The 19,978-nt window shown below is 44.4% G+C and overlaps 1 protein-coding gene across 7 annotated transcripts in view; it reads right to left on the bottom strand.

Annotated features, from left to right (window-relative positions):
- LOC118309605 (metabotropic glutamate receptor 7) overlaps positions 1-19,978 on the bottom strand; it is a 215,066-nt gene that overhangs the window by 41,821 nt on the left and 153,267 nt on the right. For all 7 annotated transcript variants that reach the window (XM_035631934.2, XM_035631935.2, XM_047332806.1 and 4 more), the window contains 2 exons: positions 12,839-12,976; positions 6,016-6,216 (listed from right to left, as the gene is read on the bottom strand). In XM_035631934.2, coding sequence (XP_035487827.2) covers positions 6,016-6,216; positions 12,839-12,976 — 339 coding nt within the window. The remainder of the gene's footprint in view (positions 1-6,015; positions 6,217-12,838; positions 12,977-19,978) is intronic.

Below are 19,978 nucleotides of genomic sequence, written 5' to 3'. Positions count from 1 at the left end.
GACTCGGGGAAGGCAGCAGGTTCAAACAGTGAACTCTCACACACGTCTTTATCGGCTGATCGTGGCCTGCGTCACTTCCAGCCCTGCGGACTGTTAAACAGCATCCTCTCTCGGGAGGGGTTCCTCTCTCTCTCTGACCTCCGCGTCCCCTCTGCTCTCCCCCTCTTTTGCTATTCCTCTCTTCTCTGTGCGGAGACACCGTTTATTTACTGTGGCTCATCTCCACCTCTGTGAGGGGCCAGGAGTCCCTTCGAGTCTGTGTTTTAATTAAAGGGAGGGAGACAGTTAGAGGGGAAATAGAAATGTGGTGAGAGGAGACGGAGCAGAGCGGGGTGGACAGAGGGAGGCGAGGGGACAGATAGTGTTGGGCCTCCTCTCTCTTCAATATGAACTACAGAGACACGAGGACGGACACGCACACACACACACACACACACACACACACACACACACACACACACACACACACACACAACACAACACAACACAATACAACACACCACACACACACACACACACACACACACAACACAACACAACACGATACAACACACCACACGCACGCACACGCACGCCCTCGGGTCACAAACTACAGGCAGGACACTTGACTGTTTGTTGCAAACGTTATTCATGTTTATTCTCTTTTTCTCGTGAAGCGGCTCATTGTTTCTTTCTATTGAATATTTTATTTTAAGGTTTCAAATTCCACCACGGAAACATCACATTTGTGTTTTTCTTCTTCTTCTTTTTAATTCTAATGTAAAACAGAGCCTGTCAGTTTCACTGTATCTTATCTGTGTGTGTGTGCGTGTGTGTTTCTGATTATTCATCTGACTAAGAGCTGAGTGTATCGGAGCATACACGTAGAAGTGAGCACGCCTGTGGCTCCCTGCCTCTGCGTTAGGTGGGATGACTGTGTCATGCTAATGTACTTAACTTCCTTTTATCTGACTTCATCCCAGTTTGATCCTATTCAATCACTTGATTGTCTGACAAATCTGTTTCCACTGCACTTTGAGGCATTTTGTTTCATCTCAGTCAAGTGCTCTTTTCAGATTTTTTATTTTGTCTTTTTTCTTCTTTGTACAAATTTTTAAATTTGCATAAACACAGCTGAATGGAAACATACAGTATATACACTGATTCAATCCAGTACATATTCAATGTAATGTATTGATGCAACACCACCAGTTATCCTACAAAAGTCTTTATACGAGCCTTCACTGTAAACGCTGCACGCACGCACGCACACACACACACACACACACACACACACACACACACACACACACACACACACACACACACACACACACACACACACACACACACACACACACACACACACACACACACACGGATTCGCAGATATTTTAAAGAGCTCAGAGTCGACGACAGCGTCTTCTCTGTGTTTGGAGGCAAGCGGCGCCGTTAGTCATTCCCGCCATGACCAGACAACTGCCTCTGATCAATACTCGGGTTAATAGCTACCAGAGGCAACACCGACCGAGCTCTTGATATAAAATGGATTTTGTTTCTCAGTCGATTTTTGGCTTATGTTTGTTTCAGGAGGGACGGTGGGGGAGAACAACAGCGGAGAGAAATCTTCGGTCTCTGGTACAAACGTGAATCTTTTTTTATGGAAATCGATTTTTTAATCAGACTGAAAAAACATAATTTTATTTCTTAAGAGAAGCAGGAAACAAATATTTAGGATCTAACGATTTTTCCTCTGACATTTCTGCTCGAATGTTTCTAATGTTGTTGATCATCAAACTGCTTTTAAACATTTCCTCTTGTTTGTTTTTAAATAAAAATTGTTATTTCATGTTCCTAAAGCCCCAGTGTGTAATGTTTGTACTTTTCTTGTGGCATCTGGTGGTAAAGTTGCAAACCGCAACCAACTGAGCACACGACAGGGGACACTTTATGGTGGCGCACCGCTGATTCCATTTCCGGCAGCAGTGGAAATTCAACGCAAATGCGCCGAATTCTGGACCGTTTTGTGGAACAACCGTATTCAACATGACGTAGCAAACATGGCACCTCACTCGGGTCCACCTCATGTCACTATATTTAACTCATTCAGAGTTGACCAAAAAACCAGGGTTCTTTGTTGCAGGTGATTATACATATATGAACACATAGCCATGGACAATATATTCAATTTCTGTGAATAACTTCTCCTAAATATCACACACTGTAGCTTTAAGAAGAAGTTCCAGGTACTTTGGTTTGAAACGTGGTCTTTTCTCACCAGCTGCTGAGCAGCTGTTTCTATGAAGACGACTGTGTGAGAGCACAGAAGTCAAAACCAGAACAGACGAAACAATGAGCAGAGAGTCAATGTGAGGCTGAGAGCAGCTGCAGGCAAAAACACTGAGTGTGTCAGTGGGAGACGTTTCTCCGTTAGACAGAGAACGAGTCTCTGTGTCGTCCTTTGGCCTGTGAAGACGACCTGCAGGAGAATCCATCTAACACACACACACACACACACACACACACACACACACACACACACACACACACACACACACACACACACACACACACACACACACACACACACACACACACACACACACACACACACACACACACACACACACACCCCTCACCCCTTCACCCGCCCTGCAGTAAAGACAATAATATCTGGCTGCTGAATAGAGTCGCAATAGTAATAACACTGCAGTTCATTTGCATTTCGGCTGCGGACGGAAACGTCCTCACTCCGTCTTCCATTATTGGACATTTGAAAAAGAGGAGCGGGCCGATTGAAATAAGTTCCACAGGCGGTTCACGTTCCTCGCGGGAAGTAAGTTCTGAAAGGACATCACTCGGTTTAAAGGCACAGTCTTGACGTTTGTGCTACACGCCAACAAAGCGTCTTAATTCTTCTTCCCGCAGGCAAGAAGGCAGTTAAACACCTGACACATTGATATCCTGCTGTTGTTATTTGAACTTCTTTTGCATATTTTGCACATGTATTATTTAATTGGACCCGTATCGTGTCTTTGAGGATGATGGTTTCTTTATTTGCACTTCTGATCCTGAGAAATGCAATTTCACTCCACTGTAAATGTGAATGTATTTTTGATGGAAATGACAATAAAGTTCCTTTGAAACTGAAACCTTGAACCTAATTATTATCCCGTTAAGACCAGAATCATATTTCATCAACAGTTAAAACCCTTTGAACTCTGCAGTAAAAATGTTCCTCCATTGGTATTTTTCTTCCTGAGGTGTCCTTTCCTGGAGAATCATCAAACACTTGATGTCTCCAAATCTGTACAACCTAAGCTTAAAGGTTATCTAAGTCAATATACCATAAAGAAATATAATAAATTAAAAATATAGATATATATTGCATCCGATTTAGCTAAATAAACACGTATGACATATTGATCCAAATGATTTCTAAATATAGAAACACATATAAAATATTAGTTGTTTGAAATAACTGAATACACTTTTATTTTTATTATTTTGAGACATGACCATCTTTCTCTGCTCCTCTCCAGTCACTTTCTGGAGCCACCGCACGTTATCAACACGTTTTAAATCACTCCTGACGAAAAGTATTGACCATATCACGAGCTACAACGTGGTCAAGTGGAAGAAAGAGGATTTGACTTTCAGCCGCAAAAAAGAATGAATGTTCTGGCTGTTCTGGTTTTTATTTTAGATCCATTTGAACAGGATAATGTTCGAACTACAATCTCCAGCAGGCATTTGGGGGCAGAGCCTCTTTTTTCACAGGGTTAAATCAGTTGTTCCCTGTTCTTTTACAGTGTGCTCAGAGCTCAGCTGATTCTCTGCGTCGGGACTCAAGTCAGTGATTAAATCAGGTCACTGATGCCGAGACAAGATTTTATTCAAAGTCACTTTCATTAGTCTTTAAGAGAAATACAGTAAATGATTTACTAATTCAATAGAAGGAAGATCAGATTACTGCTCTGACCTCCTGTATCCGTTCAAAGTTTCAGAATAATTCTGAATAATTTATAAAGCCTTAGATAAGATGAACCTTCCCACATGACTTCTTCATATCTTCAACCACAACAACTCTCACTGCCGTTATCTTTATCAAATTTTTATTATCGGCTTCCTGTTCTTATGAATCTTAAAACAACGGCGTACAGCTTTAATGTGACTATGATTTTGAACAATCTGTTCTTTTGTCTGTCCTATTGTTTTTTCTTATTTAATTTTTTATCAATAACAATAATTATTATCCCTGTTTTTACTCTTGATACACTTTACGCTCTGCGTCTCTTGCCAGTATTGGGTACAAAACAGGTTTTTGCAGGCTACATCATTTCCTTTTTTTTTTTTCTTACCGAACATTTGTGGTGAGTAAACTCCGACTTGAGTTGAGCAGTTAAATTCTCGATCCTGTTATTTAAATAACTAATTAAATTTAATAAAATAAAATAAACTTAGTGAACCCAGTATGAACGTGTATTTCTTTTTTTACAGTGCACTTCTTCATGCTCTGTACATGTGAGGAACATTTGCTGCAGCAGAGTCTCATATGATTTAAATGAGTTCAGTTCCACACAGACTCATCGCTTCCAGCATCGTTCTGACCTAAATTCACACTTTACACTTCTTTTTTTTCTTGGGAAAAAAAACAATAAGCAGCTGCAGACTGTGGCAGCTCCAGATACTGGATTAATAATAACAATAATACAAGAGAAAACATGACCAGACTGGTAAAGTACAGTAGATGATTGAGACCAGTTTGATTCGGGCTACAGTCTATGATGCATGAGGTTTAGGAGAAGAATGAGAAGTAAACTTCAGGTTTTAGCTTCAAGTGATGGAAGCTCATGTTCTTGAAACTGACGTGTGAGAAACTGAAGGTCTGAATCTCAAGGTGGAGGAGCTGAAACGTCTGTGGATGACGTCCTCATGGTTCACATCATCCAACATCTCCCTCATCATCATCACCATCATCCAACATCATTCAACGTCATCCAGCTTAACCCCCACGTCTCCCTCATCATCATCATCATCATCATCATCCAACATCATTCAACGTCATCCAGCTTAACCCCCACATCTCCCTCATCATCATCATCAAATTTCATCCAACATCAATCAACATCATTCAACGTCATCCAGCTTAACCCACACATCTCCCTCATCATCATCATCAAATTTCATCCAACATCAATCAACATCATTCAACGTCATCCAGCTTAACCCCCACATCTCCCTCATCCTCACCCTCAGTATCATCATCCATACTCATACAATCTTGTTTTAAACTCTGTATCATATATGTATGGTGTAAACAGGAAGCAGATTGTCTACTCTGCCGTTGGTTGCTTAGTGACAGAAAATACAAGCAGGGATTTATTTTCTTGGAGTGACAACAGAGTGGAACTGTTCCGGACAGGAAGTGTTAGCAACGTTTTCAGCGCTGGTCGTCGAGTCGTGACTAATCAGAACCAATCAGGAAGAGAACGCGGGCGACTGCGTCATCGTTGGCAAACCGTCCGTCCAGACTAACACACAAGTCACAGCAGAAATCTCTGATTCAGAGGCAAACTCAGCAGTCGCGTGGACGCCAGGCGTAACTGTAGCAACAGTGATGAGATTTAAAAAAAAAAAAATAAAATAAAACTGATGTTGAGTTACATTGTGACAAACTGCTGAATGTGGCGAAGATTCAGATCTATCGATGGTCGAGACAAAACAGTCAAAATGTGAAAATTCACAGAGCAGCCTCGTCTGGAGCTTCGCCACAGATTTGACATGAATATTTCATAGCAGGACTTTGTATGAGCAAGATTAAACCTTTATATAATAAATGTATGAAGGACAATGAGGAGAATGAAATAAACGTCCACTCTTTCACAGAGGTGATTTCATGAGACAATCTTTACACTTTAATAACCAGGGAGAGTTTTTATGACGAGGTTTCCGTTTGCGACTTCTCAGGCTAGTTTCGATTTTTTTTCTCCACCTGAAGCGTTTTTTTTTTTCCCGGAGCGCCGCTCAACTCACCGTTGAAGCTGACACTGCGGATGTACTTGAGCAGCTTCTTCCCTCCAGCCAGGTCCATCTCGGGGCAGATGCCGGAGTTTTCGGGACACAGCTCCCTCTGCATGTTGTGGAGGGCGTAGGCCATGGCGTACACGGCGTCGATCACGAACTGGACCTTCCCTTCCTGCTCGTACTTGGAATCGATGCCGATGCGTTCCTGGCCTGAGGAGACAGAGGGGGAGAGGGAACACAGTGGCTCAGCTGTGTCTCCACTGCGACGTGTTCTGGGTCTGATTCACTGATCAGTTTCAGATATATTATAGATGTTATAGATTTTTATCTTTTCCCTTTTTTGCAACAGACTGAAATACTCACAGATAAGATATTCCTTTATTGGTCCCACAACGGGCACATTCGGGACAGGTCGCATCATACTCTGTTTTATATTGTCAAAGGTCAAAGGTCAAAGGTTTTTTCGGGCTGAGTGCCCGAAAAAAAAATCCTGATCAGAACAATGGAGGTTGTTCTGTCTCCAGCACTGGAGCAGCAGCTCAAATGAAAGGAAATAAAAAATGCCTCGACAAAGAGAGATATTTCAATTATCTACCCACCTGCTCACAAACACGTTGTTACCGCGGCGCTTGAGTTTGAGTCGGTTACAGTTTGAAGCCTCGACACGATTCAGCTGACGTGAATTAAAAGAGAGAAACAAAAGGAGCCACCGCCGCCGTGATGACGCATCCTGAATATTCACGGTGACAACGAGGCGAAGCGATGCAAACACTCCGACACAATCACAGGGCTGAGGGGGAGGCCGTGAAACGGCAGCAGGTATTCACAACGGAGCTCCGGAGTCTGGAGGAAACATTAGGCAGATAAATACTAAGTATCCACATCAGGTTAGACAGAATGTTCGCCTCCTGAAGAAGAAATGTATTTCACTTAGGAAAAGAGTTTCCTCTATAAATCAGAATGTATTTCATTACCCACGACGGCGTATTGGGGCCACTGTAGGAAAAAAAAGGGAGGGGGGGTAATATTGTAATATTGTGAGGAAAAAAAACACAGAATTTCTGACATTAAAGTCGTAAATTTACGAGAATACAAACTGGGATATTCTCTGAGATCAAAGTGGTAAGAGACTCACAAACCGACAAGAAAAAAAAGTCGGAAAAATTGTGTTGTGTATTTCAATCTGCTCTGTCTACGTGCAGTCTCTCATTCAACCTCCCCTCACAAATGGCAAATTGTTACAAGCACGTTCAAACGAGAGCTGTCTGTATGTCGTCTGACAAAATCGTGGAATTTGGTCGAAGTTTTGTAAATGTAGCCGCTGGCGGACACGAACCAGCCCCATGGCTAATTATCATGCAATGACGTCATCGGACCTTGGAATTCGTTCTTCGTTCTATCAAAACTTCACTCAGTATTTTGATGTCAGGAATATGGATATTCATATTTGAAGAGCCCCTCCCACCACCGACTCTTGGTCACCAAACAATAGGACATACATTTTATAGATTGCAGATTAGGTGTATGAAACAATGAAGCTGATTGAAGCATAATTTTCCCGACGTTTCTTTCTGGCAAATTTAAGACTTTAATGTCAGAATTCTTTTTTTCCTCTATGCCGTCGTACGTTACAGGGTGACTTCTCCCTCAGCATACCGTGTTTTCACTTTCTACTGCTGCACTTTACACACCGGACTCCTTTGACATCTAAACTCTCGGGAAACGATTGGACTGAACAGAGAGGTCAACGCACTCCGCTGAGGTGACGTGTGACGTTTCTCTGCGAAACGCACTCATCGATAATCATTCAGCAGGAAATATGAACTGACATGTAAAAATGTAATGCGAAGTGGGATTAATGTGGCTTGACCTCGCAGGAAAACCGCGGCGCTCGTTTCAGCACAACAGTTTGAATATAACTATTTCAACACTAGAGACTCAAGGGGGTTCGATCTCAACTTCATTCACCCTCAAAAGAAACGGCGTGGCCACAAAAAAAAGGTCCATACGGCTGAAGTGGCGCAGCGAACGTTTGACAGGAGGCGAAGCGGCGACCACGTCGCGTTTTTTCTCTTGACGCGACGAGGATGCGTTCTATTACAGTCTCTGGCATGTCGACAGTGAACGTGCCACTGGGGGGGATGGACCGGTGGACCTCACCACAGTAAAGAACCTCCCAGTCACTGAGCGGTGAGAGGTTTGTTACTCAGAGTCAGAACGAAAAAAGCTCCGGCTTTCCAGGATCAATTTTATGGTTTACGGACACAACTCGGTTCGTTCGTGCCGTTTTTTCTCCCACAGTGTATTCTTAGACGGCGGTCTGATCTGCACAAAGAGACTCCGCACCATCGCTTGTGGCTCCAACAACCGGAGCACAACACAGAAGACAAACAGGGCAGATCATACCCACGCACGCTCACAATCTGTTCACTTCAGCGTTTCTCTCGTCAGATCCGCAACCAGAGGACAAATCCCACGAGGGGGCCGCCGCCTCCGAGACGCCGGGAACGCCACGCTTCGCATCGGTCGACGTGTAATGCGCCCCGCTCAAACTTTGAGTTTAAGGCGACACGGTGTCAACAGACCAGAGCGGCCGTGTCGTTCTCGGAGAGGTCTTCAGAGGGACGTTTTCAGCTTCCCCTGCTGCGTGGCGCTTCCTGCAGCCCGATGGTGACCACCGTGGGACTGGGACAGAGGCCGGACGTGAACTCTGGTTATCGCCATCACGCCGCTCGGTTAACGTCGGCCGACGTGAATCAGGTCAAACATGTGAACACACGAAGCAGATTTGACTGCGTCTGAGGATTTACAGGGGCAGACGTGTTGACGCAGGCTGAACTGCCGTTCAAGTGATGTACCTGCTGAAGCATCTTGTCCATCACACAAGTCACATGGACGGTGGGAAAAGAAACGCGACGATACCTTTTAATATTAAACTATATCACAGTTCTGTCATTGGTCAGAAACGTGTTTAATGTACGAGTCAATTCAACACACTGTTCTACTCAAACACCCGCTGATGCTCTCTGACGACGTCCAACTTTTCCTTCCAGAAAAAGATGAAGAATAAATTACAAAGTAAACGTTGAGAATTTATATTTTCCATCATCAAATAAAATCCGAAACAATAGCGTGAAATGAATTGATGAAAGTTTTAATTCTGAGCCACAGAAGCCTTAACAGTAACATCTGCTGCTCTGAATCAAAAACTATATATATATATATATATATATATATATATGTCAGTGATGTTCCCTGATGTTTAGGGACTAAATTCAAGTTCTTATCTGATGCATCACAAAATGCCGACTGGGGCGGAGGGTGGTCCCGTTTAGAGAGTGTTAGAGACTGAGATACGGGCGGGTCACAGAGGGAAGAGTCGGGCGGTGGGACTCGTGTTGTTGAGATAACATTAAGCTCTGGTCTCTTTGCCACGGGCGAAGGAAACAGAGGAGGAGGAGGAGGAGGCAGAGACTGTAGTCGGGCCCCCCGGGGGATTTCTGAGGAGAGATAGCGGGACTGTGCAGTGGCGTGGCAGCAGATACTCGGGGGTAGTAATGTTGCTGGCAATGCAGGGAGCCCGGTGATATCGGATCTGAGAACAGTCTGCAGCTCGACTGAAACTGAATCTAACAATGACACAGGTCGGGAGACGTGTAACTACGACCGTCTGACTCTGGTGTTTGACCAGACTGAAGCTGTGAGTCTGCCGAGCGTTCAGCTGTCTGTGTAGACTGTGTACGAAGATGATCAGTGACTGTATGTAAAGACGAACAGTGACTGTATATAAAGATGATCAGTGACTGTATATAAAGATGATCAGTGACTGTATATAAAGAAGATTAGTGACTGTATATAAAGACGACCAATAACTGTATATAAAAAAGATTAGTGGCTGTATATAAAGACAATCAATGACTGTATATAAAGATGATCAGTGACTGTATATAAAGAAGATTAGTGGCTGTATTTAAATACAATTTGTGACTGTATATAAAGGATATCAATGACTGTATATAAAGATGATCAGTGACTGTATATAAAGAAGATTAGTGGCTGTATATAAATACAATTTGTGACTGTATATAAAGGATATCAATGACTGTATATAAAGATGATCAGTGACTGTATATAAAGAAGATTAGTGGCTGTATATAAATACAATTTGTGACTGTATATAAAGGATATCAATGACTGTATATAAAGATGATCAGTGACTGTATATGAAGACGATCAGTGACTGTACATAAAGAGGATCAGATGTCTTTTCTAAAGAGGAAATTAAAAAAAAAAGTATTTCATCCAGAAGACTGAAGACTGAAATGATCTTAACCAGATGTCACGGTCGTTTTAAACCTTCAGTCCTGGTAAATGGGTTAACGACACGAATAGTCGGCCCAGTTGTTGGAGAGTAAGGAAACAGGTCACCCTGAAGAAAACGCTGCTGCGCGTCACAGCCAGCGGCGTCGCACCCTGGTGAGCATCAACCCCCTCCTCCTCCCCGTACTGTACGCCCTCTGCTTCCACAGATCAGATCACTGATTTCATTCGTGTTCTCATTTCATAGTTTGTATACTGGAATCAGAGAAGTGAAAATACAAATGAATAACATGGACACGTGAAACTCTGAGGTTCACTGTAATTGGATCCAATTTTTTTTTCTCCCACTTTCTTCGACATTGTGAGAATAATGGGCCTCGGTGGAGGAAGGAGCTCTACTGAGGGATGTTCTAGTTTCCACATTTCACATCTCTCAGGGTTTGGTTTTTATAAACATCAGAGTCGAACCAACCGTGATCCGTCAGGATCTTACCAGTGATCAGAGTGACACTTTCCGGTCTGACGTTGGAGGTCGACAGTCTGCGCGGTAGATTTAAATCACTTTACAGTATACGTGAGTTCTAATCCCTGACAGTCCAGGTCATAAACATGATCACACACAGTACAGAGTATGATTATTTAATCTTTTCAGATGAATGAGCTCTGAACAAAGCGGGAACATTAAAACCAGCGAGTGAGACAAACGGTGGATTGTAAACGATCCGCTGAGTAAACGTTGTCTGAGCGAACCAGAGGGCCGGGACTCCGGCTGCAGCAGGTTTCAGCTGTGTGACATCAGTAACAGGTGATTGGCTGTTCAGGGACAGTAATGTGTGAGTGTGTGTGTGTGTGTGTGAAGCATCAACAGTCCTGTTCACAATGGTCAGGTTTTGGTTTTCCCTCCCCTGCAGCGCCTGGTGGGACAGATCCATCCACTCATCCTGTTCAGGGTCACAGAGAGCACAAGGCTTTTCCCAGCATGCACCGGGAGAGGCGCAGCAGGCTACGACGTGGGCAGGTCTGACACGCACATTCAGACACACACCTACCGCTCAGCATGTGATGGGAAACCAACCCGGACATGACAGGAAACACAGAAACTACAAACCACGGCCAGGAGCGTCCGTTATTTTTTTTAAACGGAGGCGTCCACCGTCGTCTCATTAATTTTATCCAAGATCTATGAGTTTGTATCGTTGTGTGTGATTGCAGAGCTGCGTGAAGCTGTGTGCATGTAAAGACCACATGTTTAAATATCAATCACATTAAGGCCGTTAATCAGAGGTTGTACATAACAGAGGTTGAACGAGGAGAAATGAGATGAATCCATAGGAGAACGCGCGAGAGGAGATAATAACTTGTTTTTGTGTCTTGGATCGATACAGTTAATGGAACAGGTTCATTAGTGTTCCAGGTCGGTTCACGCTGACACGCCGGGACGCTAACTGATGTGCCCTATCGATCTGCAAACCCCCGCGACTCCTGAGCTTCTCTTCGCAGCAGCTGCGGAGGCAGCGACACTTTCCCATCACGCTCGGGGGGAAAAGAGCGAGGGGGCGGAACGTCGATACGTTCTTCAGAAGTGTGGAATCAGCTGCTCCGTCTCCAGATGAGGTGGATTTGAAAATGTTGGCGTGTTCTCACAGGCCTCTGCTCTGAGCACTGGATCGTCACGCGTTAACACGGATCGCTGATCCCACGTGTGAGGGGGAAAGAAGGTTCTGTTCTTCTACACGTACAAAGTCACATTACAGTGAGTTCAAGAATTATTACTGAGCACACACATACCGACTCCTATTGATTATATCAGAAATAAAATGCCAGACAATACTGTAGCAATCAATCAATCAATCAACTGAATGTCTCTCCAGGTAAGGAAACACACAGCGTCTGTTTCCCGTTATCGATTATTGTGCCATCATATATAAAAGCCCCTCTTCATCATACAGTGATGTCTGAGTCCTGACGTGACCTCAGTGTTTGCTGCAGGACACGTTTCCTGTTCTTATCCTTCATACTCAGAACAGATCTGAGCTCCTTTCACCTCAACACACTTACACACTTATCATTTTTTAATTATGAAGAAATGATTTTTAAGTTTAAAACTTCATGAGTTTCTCCTCTTTATTCTTCGTCTGCTCATTGAATAAAGAATCCCCCCTACGGACGATCAATAAATGTTCACCTCATCTTATCTGATTCACCTCAAATCTGTGTTTGATTGTATTTGTCCATCAGACTCTGCATTTTGACATAAAATCTTATCTTAAAATCTCTTTAATAATCTGTTATTTATTCTTGCTTGCTTATATTCTTTGTCTGTGCAGGTGACAGACGGTGGAACGAGACGTTGCAGGCCTGGTCAGTGGAGGATTATTAATTCATTCATTGTCATTGTGTAAGTATTCATTTTGTGGGGTGTTTACCTCGCGCTGCGTGTCTGAGGACGTCTTTAGTGAACGGGAGGTTTTTTCTGCTCTAATGAAGGAGGAAATAAGAAAGACGGACTGACCTGTGCACTTCCTGCTGCTCTCGTCCTTCTTGGAGGAGCTCATCAGTTTGCAGTTGAAGTTCTCCTCCCAGTACTCGGCGAACCACACGTTCCTCCTGTTGTTCTCCAGGGTCCGCGACGTGAAGTACGCATCGAACCCTGAAAGGCAGCGGAACAGCGAGCGCGTCAACAACAAAACAACAAACAAAGGCCCTGTTCATTAGTGTCCACCAGTCACGGAGCAGGTCATGCAAACAGCCGAGGTGACAGCGGCGCTGGAGTGTGAAGAATCCTGACGCGGGTGGGATTTTATCGGTTCATCTGCTCCGCACGCAAATCACTGCTTTTCACTTCTTACGAGTTCTCCCTCAGAGACACCTTCACCTTCGGCAAACGTCTCTTCAAGCTGCCGCTGGCATCAACGAACATGTGACGTGAATCAAAGCGTTCGCCTGCGCCGACCGGTCGAGCTGCACTTCACACCCACGCGCGTCCAGACTCCTGTCACATATGTAGTGAAGACATTTTATTAAAGTCCCCCTCCACTCCAAAAAGTTTCTGTCCTCTAACACGTCTGACATGTTGTCACTACAGAGGTGTTTTCACATCCCTCTCCTGGAGTACGAGATATCTGGGCACTCCTCTGCAATTTGAAATTCAAACGAACCCCTGGCAACAAGCTGGATTTGGTACGTCACAAATGCAGAAAAAACACGAATCGCTGTCGAATATGCAAATGTGAGGCGAAGAAACCGAAGGTCAGAGGTCGCTTCAGAAGCTCGAAGCTCCGGTGGAAGTCTTGGGGATCGCACATTTTAAGACCCAGTTCTTATCGAATGACTCCGGGGTGAAAAGTGGATCATATTTCAAAAGATTTGCAATCAAATCAGAATGAATGAATTCCTCTGTGGACAGTTTTGGTCTCTTCACTCCATCACACACATCCTCACGACAGTCGGTCGGGAAACTGAGCCTTGAGGAGGCAAAGGCCTTTATCTGCAGAGCTGCACTTCATCATCATCATCATCTCTCCCTGTTCTCCAGCCTTCGCTCTCCGTCACTGATCCGGGTGAGATGTCCTTGACATCCAGTGATAATGTCGCTGACGCATATATTTAAATAATTTCAGACGGGCCGAAATTAAGATCTTGACCTCTATGAGTTTCCTTTCACGGAGAATCCAGGTCCCCAGAGCGGGAGGCGTCGGGCGGGGGTGGGGAGGTGTTCGTTTGTAAGAGAGGCGGAGGTGGCGGGGGTTAAAGGCAGACATAAAGGAGACAAAAGGAGAATGGAAGAAAAGACGAGAAGGGAATGAAAGTTGAAAAGATTCACTGAGGGTGAGAGCGAATTCATAATTCACTGTGAGACGAGCTGATCTCGTGTGTGAAGAGTCTGACTATCAGTCCCAGACTCTGAGGCTGAGGAGGATCCATCCGCCGTGCTGCTCACGTCTATGCCAACTTCTTTTATTCAGATGATTAATAATTGATATCGAAAAGAACTCAGTGGTTCTAGTGTTGACATATCCAGAAACATTATTGGACGTGTACTGTAAATGTTACACCATTTAAAGGATGTCAGTCCTTCCTTCCATCCACTCATCCATCTTCTAATGCGTGTCCAAACCCGAGACACGGTGGCAGCAGGTTAATCAGGATGTTCCAGACGTCCCGCTCCTCAGCAACAATTTCCAGCTCCTCCTGGAGGATCCCAACACGCTCCCAGGCCCTTATGGGAAATAAAATTATTTCAAAGAGTTCTGGGACTTCTGGGCATCCATGAGAATCCTGATCATATCCCTGAACCATCTAAACTGGATCCTTCTGACACGAAGAACTCCGAGCTCGCTCTCGATGTCCGAACTGGCCATCCCGTCTCTAAGGCCTTAGATATACAGTACGTGCTTTTAACTATATGCGTACGCATCATGGCCGACTCGCGTATCTCGTGTCTGTTTGGCAAGCCAGTTGAGCACGTCATCTGAAATGAACGCCACTCGTGCACAAGATGCAATACACAAATGAACTGTAGGGGCAGTGTGGGGTCAAGACGTGACAGGGTCAGTCGGCATGTCATCAGGGACAAACACATATCACATGTCGTCTACGATGGGGCCCCTTCTCTTTTTCTGTCGTGATCTCAGCAGTAACCACAGACTAACCTCCTCCACTGTCGCCGTGTTTTTTCATTTACAGAGCGTAAATCCACAGGTTTTTATACAGTCTGGGTTCTGTGGTGCAGAGTACACAGCAAGTATGTGAACAAATACGCTCACCACTCATCTGGTTGCCTACGTGAACACGTATATCTCAGGCCTTAGTCGAGTCCCTACAGACAAGCTACATTTGGCCACTTGTATCTGTGATCTTGTTCTTTCTGTCACTACCCCAGAGCTCATGACATTAGTAGAGCGACTGAGAAACAGAAAAGCTTAGTCTTCATGCTCGGCTCCGATCCCCCCCCCCCCCCCCCCGTCGCCCCCGTCGCCCCCGTCGCCCCCGAGTCATTTTGAGGATGAGATTTTTCACGATCTTCACATTAACAAATAAAGAAGTCTTAACACGTTTACTGTCGTCGGCCTTCCGAAACCAGCTTCTCCTCCTCCTCCAAGCCACGCGGAAACAAATGAATAGATGTTAAACCGAGTCTGACTGAACGGAGGAATCGTTCCTGCAGCATCTCCCCGCAGCTCCACGAGGAGACTAAATTAGAAAATGTCCTCGTAATTACTCTTTGGAAAGAAGCATTAGTGCAACAGAAAGCGGGGCATACATTTGAAGAAAAAGAAAAAAAGTAGGGATTCCACAATAATTGCGAGCTCAAGGCCGAACGCGGTGTTTGATCTTAATTTATATGAATCCCTGATGGGACTTGACCTACTTTATGGAGCATATAATGTCAGAGCGGAGTTTGTCTTCGGGTGTTGCGGAGAAGCTGCGGAGCCACTGAACAGAATCATAACCGCCCCCACAATAGTTGGATAAACACAAAGAACATACTGTTAAATTAACGTGCACACGACTCGGTGGGTTGAGTTATTCAGATTTCCCTGTTGTCTGGATCTGAGGGGCTCGTCGTGTCTGTCAGACCAGCGACTGACTCATACTTCAGCGACTCCTTATTATGAATGAACACAGGGATATCTTCTTATTAATGTGTGACAGACCTGAAGCTGACGGCGCCTTCGGAGACAGGACGAAATGAAAGATTTCTGAAAAACGACTCAAACTCATTATATCAGACATAAAGTCAAACACTGTTGGTGAAAGTATTCATATAAATAAAACGTATCCTCTAAATTAAATCTAGAGAGAAACTCGTCACGTGTAACATTCATGTTCTGTTGTAGAAGTTTCCATGACGAAAACAACCGTTAGAAAAATAAGTTATGTCGCACGCAATATGATATAATACTGAATATTAGATTGTACTTTCTGCAGATGTAATCATCTCCATATCTTTCGTGAATAATCCTCCACAGATCTGATTAGAAAGCGGCGAAACCAGAGGCTGCAGAAATTAATAAAGAATCTGGATGTTGTCAACTCTCCCTCAGTATCACAAAGAGCTGCAACAGGTAATCGATTATTAATCGATTAGTAAATTAATCGCCAACTATTTTGATAATGGATTAGTCGGTTCAAGTAGTTTTAATGAAAAAAAAAATCTCTGATTTAAGCTTCTTAAATGTGAATATTTTCTGGTTTCTTTGCTTCTCTATGAGAGTAAACTAAATATCTTTGGTGTGTGGATAAAATAAAAGATCATGTTGGGAAACACAATCGACATTTTTCACCATTTTATGAAGCAAACAACGAATCGAATTATCGAGAAAATAATCTACAGATCAATCGATTAGGAAAATAATCAGGAGTTGCAGCCTTAGTATCACAGTGATCCAGTGACAGTTCAGATCCAGTGACGGAGCCGATATTCAACTTTCGGTTTCGGCCATTTTTTAAGCCGATTTGCCGATATGATAATTTCATTTTAAAAATGTGCTACTTTGGCTCTGATGCAGACGCTGTCACGACTCTCTGGACTTTATCAACGTCCCGTCCATGTCTGTTTGTTCAACTTCATAGTAATGCTGCCGACAGCTCCCTGCACTTTGTGTGTCACGGTCATGTTGAACGGTTCTGTGAACTGAAGATATGCTTCAAGGCATTTCAACAAAGTTTTGTGTTAAGGGTTTGTATTATCCTATTAAAAACCAACGCGGCCCACAGAGACTGGGTGACGCCTGCAGAGCATCCTGTTGTACAGTTGGTTGTCAGGCTCTCGGCCCGGGTCAAAAGACAAACACAGTAAATGTTTGAGAGAAAACTTGTGACGGAAATAAGCAGAGAAAAAGAAACAAGGGTTAGTGACTTCACCTCTGTGGAGTTTGGAGTTTGCAGCTCTTGGTCAGTGACAAATGTCCGACGTGTTCTGGGTCAGAGACTTCAGCGACGCTCTGAAGAGTTTCAGACCGAGGTGAATCACCAAACGCTGCCGAGTCTGGGATTTCCAGGGTCAGGCGCCGCGACTGCGGCTTCATGAAGTGGAGTCTGTCACAGTTTGAGACGGCGATTATTTTTTTTTTTTTTACTTTAGAGCCGCAAAAGGTTTATTTTTAAATGCTCAAAAGAAATGTCGGCGTCGATTGTTCCCAGCTGACACAGTCCTTGATCTGAACCAGAACTCTACATTTTCTGAAACCAACGGTGATACGGCCACTTTCCCTTTGTCTGCAGAGAACGCGTGAAAAGTTGCACCATTCACAGTTCAGATTTAATATAACGTATGGGGATGAAGTCAGTAGGGACGGAGGAAGGAGAAGACGAAGAAGAAGAAGTGGAAAGATAAAGAAGAAGAAGAGGGAGGAAGAAGAGGAAAAGGGGAGAATGATGAGCATCATCAACATCATCTCTTTCTCTCTGTAACACGGCTTTAATGACATCATTTAACTTCCTCCCTCTGCGCCTCGTCTCTCGACTCGTCTCTCCTCGTCGTCTCTCCTCGTCGTCACCGTCCTGCTCTCTTCTGTCCAGAGGCCTCGAGCTCTTCACTGGGACACAGGCGACATCGCACGGTGACTTTTAAAGCTTTGCTTTCCCCGATGACAAGCTGGCATTCCCCCTCTGAACTTCACGCCTGCCGCGTGATTTATTCCAGTTCACGTGAACGATCCTCTCGTGTTGACAATTCACCCGAGGGGAAGCTTCGCGTCCGCGGGAGACACACTCAGGCAGACGACACGATGAGGCTCCGAGGCCCCAACTTTTTAAAAGCAGACGACTCTTCCTTTTTCGCGGATGGAATAAGAATGAGACTTTCCAATGAAGTCACTTTACTTTAGCTGTGAGCTACAAACTGATTTTTAACCCACATCTCAGAGTCAGACCGTCTCGTGAACGGCTGCTGAGTTGACTGTGATCAGCTGCTGAGTGCAGTGAATCCAGTGACGGTCACTGGATCACTGTGATACTGGAGGAAAGTTGAAAACCTCGAGATACTCTATGAAGTTCTGCAGGTGTGAAGGTGTGTCTTTTCTTCCTTCCTTCTTAATTCTAAGGGCGCACTCACACTTGGCCCGGTTGATCGGTGCCGTGCTTGAGAACAAGCTGAGGTCGCTCCCGGGCAGCGGCGAGCGGGAGGCGGAAAACCCCCAACCTGGAATAGGTGGTGATGCGCAGCAGCTGCCGCTGGTGCGTATCGACCCGCTGTGTGTTGGCCCCTCTCGCCTCGTGGCCACGGGGCAGCGTTAACACACTCTGCATGTGTGTCACATCACACCGCCGCCACACCGCCGCTGCGGCGGCGAGCGTCATGAGCAGCCATCTGGCGCTCAGTGGTCGGCGTCTGAAGCCAACCCGTTTCCACTCGGCCTGTCCAACTTCACGCTCTGCGACCCAAAGCCAACGTGTCGGTTTGCTCTGGTGGAGGCTGTGATGTCGGGAGGACCCGAAACCAAACATCACCGGGCAGGTCGTCGTTTTCCAGCTGATGGCGACCTCGGAGGTCACACATCCGTCTCTGTGCCTTTATAGGAAAAGCATGCATGGTCACATGTCCACGAATAAAAACTGCGGCTCGTCCCTTTTATACTTAAGTTATTATTCGAAATGCTTCCAACACTGCCACAAATGTTCGGTCAGGCATCGGTGATGCACCGATCTAAAAACAGCCCTTGCCCGTGGCAGCACGGGGCCACTGCTGTTACCAGGAAGAAGTTGATTTCCAGTAGTTTAGCGTTAACCAGGGCAAGAGGACATGTCTGCAATTTGTCAATATATTCACGCTGCAAAGTCACAGAAGTAAAACAGCAAAGTTAACCATGTCCCTGTTTTGTACTGTTACTGTGAAAAGATACAGCCTAAAGGTCTTTATTTATCTACACCGGGCTGCAGGTTAAAGGTTTTTATGAATGAAAAGTTATTTATTCCTACATTTATTCAGTTGCCGTTGCTCCGTCTTATACTGTTGCTGTTCCGTTTGAAACCTAAAGCTCTTATTTTTATTAAAAGCTGTGGCTGCACTTTAACAGCTATTAAAAAGGTTAGTAGTAATCAATTTATTCATTTGTGTTCTTTTTTAAGTTAAGACTGTCACACTAGGATAATAAAAGAAGTTCTGTTGGCTGTTCATTCTCTTCATCTTTTCGTTTTGTGTGCGTCTGCTTTTCAAAGAGTGTAATCGAGTCAAACAACAAAGATCACTTCCAGTTCCCGTTAAAATATAGGTTATATAAGTTGACATTTTTTGAATTTATTGGTACTCTGTATCAGGTGATATGCAAAGTCCAGGTTGTGGAATCGGTATCAAAAAGGGAAAATGGTATGAACGGTATGAACATCTGTAGTTATCAAGAACCTGAAGTTTCTTCGGTAAATCGTAGTAAATGTGAATTATTACATAAATCATGGGCTGACGTCAGGTCCTCGGTAGATCCCAGTGTCTGTACGAGATGATTTGGTGCCACATGAATTAAGGTGAACTGACTCGACGCCGAGAATAAAGGCGTAGTTAAAAGATACGGGCCTCTGCTGCTGCTCTCCATCAGATAAACACTGATCCATAACAGCTGCTGTATTTACAGTGGTGACACACTGGATCTACAAGTGGCTGCATATCTGACTTCACACACTGTATTTGGGGCTGCAGGGTTCGTTGTTCTTC

This window comes from Scophthalmus maximus, chromosome 6 (assembly GCF_022379125.1).
Source record: "Scophthalmus maximus strain ysfricsl-2021 chromosome 6, ASM2237912v1, whole genome shotgun sequence".
Taxonomy (NCBI): domain Eukaryota; kingdom Metazoa; phylum Chordata; class Actinopteri; order Pleuronectiformes; family Scophthalmidae; genus Scophthalmus; species Scophthalmus maximus.
The sequence above is the reverse complement of the archived record's forward strand: the minus strand, read 5'-3'. Positions and strand labels throughout refer to the sequence as shown.